This window comes from Buteo buteo, chromosome 2 (genome assembly GCF_964188355.1).
Source record: "Buteo buteo chromosome 2, bButBut1.hap1.1, whole genome shotgun sequence".
Classification (NCBI taxonomy): domain Eukaryota; kingdom Metazoa; phylum Chordata; class Aves; order Accipitriformes; family Accipitridae; genus Buteo; species Buteo buteo.
In genome coordinates, this window is record NC_134172.1 from 36,733,623 (window position 1) to 36,742,342 (window position 8,720).

Genomic DNA, 8,720 nt, shown 5'->3' on the forward strand with positions numbered 1-8,720 from the left:
TAAAGGAAATGTATTAGAAGTAAATGTTATAGTTCTGTGTGTTTATTCTTGAAATTATATCTTGGGATTCAGCGCTGATACAAGTCAGTGATCCAAGTGTTGGGTATCTTTGGTTCCCATCAGGCTGTACGGTACTGGAAGAAGACATGTGTTTCGGTAAGGAGTTGCACTGAGGAAGACTGGAAAGATTTTATTCTGTATGATTGGATTTAGATGACCTGCCACTTGGGTGCTCTCCAGAACATCACCAAAACTGATTATTCACAGTCTTCCTTGAGCTTAACGTGGTTAGATACCTTCTCAGTTTTGGCTGAGAAACAGGAGCGCCATTTGACTTTGATGTAGCAACTCTGCTGCTGAACAAAACCATGATGAGAATAAAGAAGAAAAACCTGGGGGCATTACTTGAGGGGAAAAAATAAAAAGTAGGGCAGAGCAAAGAATAATGCCTTTGTGTCGCAGTAGAGACGGACACGACAAGTAATAGATCATGCAAAATGGCTACTTTATTGTTCTAACACACCTTTTTATACCGTTCTTTTGAGTATGTGTTAGTATATGATTGGTTTGGTTAGTAACTAACAATTCATGATTGGTGAGTTCGTTAGGACGGTTCTTCTTATCACTATCTTGTTTTTGTACTGGTCTTCTCGGATCTTTCCAGACTCTCAAGGATACACTACAAGCTGCTCAAGGTCGCGCTGTTCTCGAACTGTCAGGAATTCCGTAGGCTCGTTGCATCCCCCGACAATTCCCCCTTTTTGTATTTGTGCTAAAGATATTGTCCTGGCTGCCCTCTGCAGGGCCCTTTGCAGAAGGCTGAAAAGACAGGGTAACATCAGGAGCATAGTTATCACAACCAAGATCACTACCCCCACAGTCTTGAGCAGAGATATCAACCATCCAGACAATCCCCAACCCTCGAACATCTTCGTCAGCCAATCTAATTCATCGCTTTCTGTCAGCTTCCTGACTCCCTTCTTTAATTGTTGAATACTACTGAAAATGGATTCTGAGTGATCGGGTAAATTCATACAACACATCCCTTCAAACTCATCACAACCATGTCCTTGTGCTAAAAGCAAGAAATCAATTGCAGCTCTATTTTGTAGCGTAGCATGTCTGACACTATCAAAGGCTAGCAGTAAATCAGATAATACTACACCAGTCTGTATTCAGGGACCCCAGAATTTGTGATTCCTGGGGTGGCAATGAGGGTGAATGCCCAATTCGTGGAAACCAGGCATTCCCATCCATTGAGTCCATGACCTGCTGCACAGGGGTCTCCATCAATAAGTTCTTAAACTCTGTTGATGTCAGTGTAACCCCTTATTAAACCTGCAAAAAAAGGATTGCTTGGTGTTACTGTACTAAGGTATAAGCAATCTTGTCCGGTCACATCAGCCAGGGTCATCCAGATGTTTTCTTTGGTTTGCGGCGGTATCCATGACTATGTCCATCTGAGGACTGTGAGGTAGATGAACCATCTGTACATTCTTGTGCTGTCTTGCTCCACGAACTCAGCCCAGCAATCGGTAGGTGCCGGCTTTGCGTGGGCGTCCCCACGGAGGCGACGATGGCCTTGCTGTACACCAGCCTGATGCTCTTCAGAAAATCCCGGTATTTATACATTTGCAGAGGAACGGATTTCAACACACGTGGCCAGCGGGTGCCAAAATCCGCCTCAGTTGCAACCTATGACGCATGCGCTCGCTGGCCAGGCGCGCTGCACGAGTCATAGCCATCCTGTCTATTGGTTCATGGGCTTTGTGGTGCGGTTGCAATACACAGAGAATCTTGACCTGTTATATTGGCCAAGGTGACCTACACTTAGTTTTTTGGTTGAGGTGGTATTTATATTGCCGCACCCTCTGGGATGTTCCAGATGATGACGGTCGCACAAATCGAGCGGGAGTCCATTGTGGGCCTGCATCTGTGGAAACACAAGCATAACCTCGCCCCCAGGTTAATAGCTCACATGGTCCATTCCACTGACCAGTAACTAAATCTTTAACATGTACTTTGATACCCTTTTGTAAATTCTGTGTTGAAAAGAGAGAAGTGTTGAGAAAGAGGAGGTAGGGAAGAATTGTCCCAGTAACGGAGAAAGGTAAGAACATAAACTGCTTTATCTAGGCATGCCTATGGTGGTTCCCCAACCATTCCCCCTTTTTGTTTTATTTTTGGTTTTTTTGGTTTTGTTTTTTTTTTCTAGCATTACCTTCCGTATAAAAACCTGGTGAAGTGGTATGACTCCGGATATGCATGATTAAATAAGGTTCTATTCGTAGGTGAATACTTTTCCAGAGTTCTAAAAGTACATCAAATAATAATTGATTGTCTGACGTGGTCAAAGCCACTTTGTCTAGTCGAGAAACCAAATTAGCTACATACGCTGAGTCAGTTACAATATTTACAGGAGTAGAAAAAATAGAAAAAGCAACAGCCATTGCACGCAGCTCTACCACTTGTGGAGAACCATTTTGATGTACTACTTTGCCGTTCCAGTTGTTGTTTTCATACCATACTACTGCTGCTTTACCCGGTATTCCAGAACCATCTGTGAAGACAGTAGGGCCTTTCACAGGTTCCGGCTGGCTTAAGTTTTTCTGACCAAATGGTATTTCTCGAGCAAATTTCAGGAGCGGGCGCGACGGTAGATGATACGAAATCTGTCCTTGAAAACCCGCCATAGCTGCTTGCAGCTCATAATTGTTTGCCAGACACCATTCAAAGTACCAATTTTGAACAGGTAAAACAATCGTAGCTGGATCACGTCCTATTAGTTCTACACAGCGTTTTCTGGCTTTTATGATTACATCAGCAATAAGTTCAAACAAGCCAGGAGCAGTATTTCATGGCTGGAATGACAAAAACATCCATTCTAAATTACGTAATGGGTCATCCCACTCAGAATTCCACTGCACCAAAGCACCAAATGGCACAGTTTTGGCAATTAGCACAAAGAATTGTACCAATCGAGACAGATCAATTCGAGAAACAAATTTCTAGTATATACATTGTTCCACCATGTGAATTACATTTAACGCTTCCGTAGTCAATATTCTGGGTTCTGTTGGATCATTGGAATGTTTTAATAAGTCCAAGAGAGGTTGTAACTGCGAACTGGTCAGTCCAAGATAGGGCCTGATCCAGTTCAAGGATCCCATTAATTTCTGTACATCATTGAGTGTCTTAACCGCAAGATTAAGTTTCACAGGTTGGGGCACAACCTGCATGTTTGTAATTGCCATTCCCAAATATTTCCAGGGTGCTATTTCTTGCACTTTTCCAGGGGCAATAACCAACCCATATTGTCGTAGCGAATTTGTGGCCAAATTTTTCATGTCATTCAACTGCTCCTTGTTGTCTGATGCTAACAGAATGTCATCCATATAGTGATAACAATAACTAGTGGGGAATTTTTCCCTTACAGGTGACAGAGCTTGTGCAACAAACCATTGACAAATGGTTGGTGAATTTTTCATGCCCTGCGGCAGAACTCTCCATTGATATCTTTTTGCTTGTTCCGCATGATTGATAGAAGGCACAGAAAATGCAAATTTTTTTTCATCTTGAGAAGCTAATGGAATTGTAAAAAAACAATCCTTAAGGTTCATGACAATGATTTCCCAATCTTGAGGGATCATGGCAGGTGAAGGCATGCCTGGTTGCAGAGCCCCCATCGTGGCCATGACAGCATTGACTTACCGCAGGTCATGCAAAAATCACCATTTACCTGATTTCTGTTTTATCACAAACACTGGAGTATTCCATGGGCTGTGAGATGGTTCAATGTGTCTGGCAGCTAGTTGTTCTGCTACCAATTCTTGCAGGGCCTTTAATTCTTCAATTGGTAGGGGCCACTGATCCACCCACACAGGGTTATTTGTTAACCAGGTTAAAACAAGCATGGGTTGTCTAACACCCTGCAGCACAGTGGCCCCCGTTAAAAATCCGTGGTAATTCTCACCCCCCACTGCGACAAGCAATCCCTCCCCCATAAATTGCGGGGAGCTGCCGTCACATATGGTTTAATAACTGCTTGTTGGCCTTCAGGATCGGTAATCAGAACTGGTGTGTCTGCCGTCTTTGCTTGCGCAGAGCCTCCCAGCCCCACTACTCCCATACCAGCCTCCTCTGTGGGCCAGGTGGACAGCCACAGACAATCGGCAGTAATAGTCACATTGGCTCCGGTGTCCAGGAGCCCTGCAAGCCTTACTGTAGTCGGCGATCTTCCGTGATTCGACAGCGTGCACGTCATACATGGTCGGGATGACGAGACAGTCTGAGACCAGCAGAACTGAGGGGGTCCCGTAGAGCCGAAGCCTCCATCGCATCGCAGTTGCTGTCCTGCTCTTGAAATAGAACTCGAAAAAGGAACAAATTGAGCAATACGAGTACCTTTAGGGATTGTCACTGGTGGGTAGGGGGTCGAAACCATCGCACAAATGTGACCTGGTGATGTTTTGTGTGGAGAAGTTACATTGATATGCCCTTCACTGCCACACCCACAGCACTTTCCAGAATTTCTCATAGCATTGGCTATGGTGGTCACCGTGTGTTCCAGTGTCCCAGCTTTAGAACATGCAGCTACCATGTCAGGGACAGAAGGATCTCCTGGTAAAGCCTGTATGATCTTTTGACAGTCCTCATCAGCATTATCTCTTGCCAACTGTTTGCATAGAATCTGCCTTAAGACCTCATCTTCTACCTGTTTTTCCAGGGCGGCAGATATTTTTTCTACAAATTGTAAAAAGGGTTCTGTGGGGCCTTGGCAGATAGTGGCATATTTTTGCTTCGGAGCTGCCATGTCCATGGTTCGCTTCATTGCCATAAGGCCTATATTTTGTGCTTGTTCGAGAGCCATCGGAGGCCATGTAGCCTGCAGCTGAGGGCTACTATACTGCCCTTCACCAAGCAAAGCATCCTCTCCAAGGCCTAATCTCAGGTCACCCTGTAGCAGTCGTAAATTATGCTGTGCTGCTGTGCGTGCCATCTGCCTCCAAGTAGATTGAAATATGTGCAATTGTACGGGCTGAAACAGCACCTGTGCTAGATGCGTAATGTCATATGGACACAGCAGATCTGTGCTGATTACACGAATAAGTTGCATCACCTCAGGAGAATTGATTCTGTATTTTTGTACTCTATTCTGCAAATCCTGCACTACTCTCCAGCCGATTGGATTGTGCTCATCGTGCCGGTTTGTGCCTGGAGCAGCTCTGAAAACAGGAAATGTAACAGGAGCCTCTGCTGCTTTATCTAGAGGCTTTAGAAACGCCGGTGTTAGAGAGCACGGGCTGAGGCGTTCTACTAGATCCCAGTTGCCAGAGTCGGCAGCATATTTTCTAACTCCCTCCCAGAACTGATCAGGGGATCTCAGGACCACAGTTATTGTGGATGGAGGGAGAGCCCCCAGCAGGGGTTCCTTCGGTATGGTTTTATCTGTGAGCTGCAGAGATCGCATAGTGTCAGTTAGAGATTTTTCTGCCTCAGTTTCATTTTGGCTCTCACTTTCCGTTCGGCCCTCACACTCAGTTTGACTCTCACCGTCCTTTCGGCCCTCAATTTCAGTACGGCCCACACTGTCCGGCTCGGTGTTAATCGCCACATCATTCTCCTCGGCGGGGGCTGATGGAGTCACCCCTTCTGCCGCCGCACCAGTAGGTGAGGAGGGCCCCTCATCGCCCGGTAGAGTAATTAATGGCATAGGAGGAGGAGGAGGTGAATAAGGGTATGATCTGATTTTGCCCATGAGGGGTTTTCTGCCCGCAACTGCTGAGATTGCAGCATTGGCTGCAGCTGTTACTTGAGCAGAAACTTTTTCATTGCTAACATTGTCAGAGTCCTCAGCTTTCTTTTGCTGATCTTTCGCATCACATTCTGCTGTCCATTCCTTCAGGGTCTCGCGTAATAGACGCCATACGATCGCCAACATACACAGCTCTTTCTGTCCTTTAGAGATTTCACCAAACATTTTCCATCCCACTGCTTGCCACACACCCACACTGAATGCAGTAACTGTTGTGGCTTGAAAGCCTTGCATCTTACACCATATTAAAATCCTTTTCAAGCTTTGTTCTGGGGTCTTAACCCCTTTTCTTTTTAATAGGGCTCTCCAGGTAGACAAAATCGTCTCCTTTTCTTTTGTTAATTGCTGCCCCATTCTAACAGTTTTGTCCCCGGTGGCTCACCTTATTAGGTGTCTAGGCCCAGGTCCGGACCAGGCAGATTCCACTGCTCTCAGCTTCACCGGGCTCCGTCTCCGCAGCTTGTCTCGCTGCCCGTATACTCTTTCGCAGCGCTCGTCGCCGCCGGTATACTTCTTGCTAGTGCTGGATTTATTGCCTTTAAATGATCTGTTCGCTCAGATGCATCGGGGTCACCATTTGTCGCAGTAGAGACGGACACGACAAGTAATAGATCATGCAAAATGGCTACTTTATTGTTCTAACACACCTTTTTATACCCTTCTTTTGAGTATGTGTTAGTATATGATTGGTTTGGTTAGTAACTAACAATTCATGATTGGTGAGTTCGTTAGGACGGTTCTTCTTATCACTATCTTGTTTTTGTACTGGTCTTCTCGGATCTTTCCAGACTCTCAAGGATACACTACAAGCTGCTCAAGGTCGCGCTGTTCTCGAACTGTCAGGAATTCCATAGGCTCGTTGCATCCCCCGACACCTTTGGGCAACTGGTGCAGTAATACTTCATTTGGATTTTCTTGAGAGAAAGTGACTATAGCTAGAAAACGGTGAGGGCCTTTTTTGTTTGGCTTTTTTTTTTTTCATTTTTTTTGTTTGTTTGTTTTAAGATTACCAGATCTAAGCTCTAATTTGCCTGTGGACAAACAGATTATTTTTCCCTGAATATTTTCATAGTTCTGAAAATTGCCCAGTCTTCAGAAGTGCAGAATTTTGTAGCCAGACTTTTGCACCAGTCCTACAAAGGTGCTCAAAGTGAACAGAACAATCAGTTGGTTTCTAGCTGCAACATTTTAATGATTTTATCCCAGACCAATAATTCCTCCTTTTGATTTCATTCCACAAGTCTGCTGCCTGAAATATCTCCAAATGTTGCCCAATACTGAAAAATGGGGTGAACTTAAGCTTCTTGTGTGGTATTTTCATACGACTAAGAAAATGCTGTAATAAACATGTGGTCTAATTGTCTAGGATACGGAGCAGTCCTTTGATCAGTTTCTTCCATCTCAATCTTGTTCTTCAGATTTTGAGATTTTTTTTTTGCTGTGATGCAGAATATATGATCATATCAAGATGAGGGGGTTTCCCATCAAACAGGTGCTATATATAGTGGTACATATACAAAACTTCACCTGGTGAAGCACTGATGCCTTCAAAAGCCTCAGTGGAGCTCGGCGTTCCTTATGACAGAAGACACTGGAAGGTTCCAGCTTGTGCAGGAGCTGGTACTGTTGCGCTGCCTCCCTCTGCCCCATGCTGCTGTGAGGGTGCTGCTGGCTCTGCCTCTCTCCGGCTTCTCTGTGCTGAGCAGGATCATGTCGTGCAGATGTGACCCATGCCTTTTGGGACACCTCCGTGTGCTGGTGTGCCTCCTGTTGTATTGGGTGGCTGTGGCAGCGTGTTGGTGGGGGGTGGGGTGGGGTGCAGGAGTGGCCTCTGTGAGAAGAGGCCAGGGTCTGCCCCATGCTGGACATGACCGGCTCCAGTGGACCCACTGCAGGACACAGCTGAGCCTGTCAGCCAAGCCGGTGGTGCCTCTGGGAAAATGTATTCAAGAAAGGGCAGAAAACACTGGATGGGCAGAGGAGGATGGAAGAAAAGGACAGAAACAACAGGGTTCAACAGCAAGGTTGGAGGAGGAGGAGGAGGTGCTCCCGGTGCCAGAGCAGGTACCTGTCCTGGTTTCAGCTGGGATGGAGTTAACTGTCTTCCTAGTAGCTGGTACAGTGCTATGTTTTGGGTTCAGTATGTGAAGAATGTTGGTAACACTAATGTTTTCAGTTGTTGCTCAGTAGTGTTTAGACTAAAGTCAAGGATTTTTCAGCTTCTCATCCCCAGCCAGTGAGAAAGCTGGAGGGGCACAAGAAGTTGGCACAGGACACAGCCAGGGCAGCTGACCCCAACTGGCCAACGGTGTATTCCATACCATGGGACGTCACGTCTAGTATAGGAACTGGGAAGCAGGGGTGGGGAATCGCTGCTCGGGGACTGGCTGGGTGTCGGTTGGCGGGTGGTGAGCAATTGCACTGCGCATCATTTGTACATTCCAATCCTTTTATTATTGCTGTTGTCATTTTATTAGTGTTATCATTATCATTATTAGTTTCTTCTTTTCTGTTCAATTAAACCATTCTTATCTCAACCCACGAGTTTTGCTTCTTTTTCCTGATTTTCTCCCCCATCCCACTGGATGCGGGGGAGTGAGTGAGTGTCTGCGTGGTGCTTAGTTGTTGGCTGGGATTAAACCACGACAGTACCACAGCCTGTGGAGAGCCCATGCCAGAGCAGACTTTCCTAACAAGAACTGTAGCCCCTGGAAAGCCCATGCCAGAGCAGAGGAAAGATGTCAGGAGGAAGGAGTGGCAGAGAGCAACTGCTGCCCATAATCCCCCATCCCCATTGACCCCCACACCTCTTGGGGTAGGTAGAGGAGGCAGGAGGGAAGGAAGAAGGTTGGGTATGGGAAAGTGGGGAGGAAAGTTGTTGTTTCAATATTTGTCTTTTTGTTTC

At 45.9% G+C, this 8,720-nt stretch overlaps 1 protein-coding gene across 2 annotated transcripts; it reads right to left on the reverse strand.

Moving 5' to 3' along the window:
• Positions 1–505: 505 nt before the first annotated feature.
• LOC142041751 (uncharacterized) lies at positions 506–6,179 on the reverse strand. Of its 2 annotated transcripts, none has more exons than XM_075050850.1 (2): positions 4,223–6,179; positions 506–819 (listed from the first exon to the last, which is right to left on the reverse strand). In XM_075050850.1, exons 1-2 carry the CDS (start codon positions 6,167–6,169, stop codon positions 691–693), a joined length of 2,076 nt encoding a protein of 691 aa, XP_074906951.1. In that variant the 5' UTR covers positions 6,170–6,179; the 3' UTR covers positions 506–690. The 2 variants fall into 2 exon arrangements, 1 of the variants encoding a protein (XP_074906951.1); XR_012653541.1 differs by lacking the exon at positions 4,223–6,179 and adding an exon at positions 1,829–1,968 and having other exon boundaries at positions 699–819.
• Between the last annotated feature and the right edge of the window lie 2,541 nt (positions 6,180–8,720).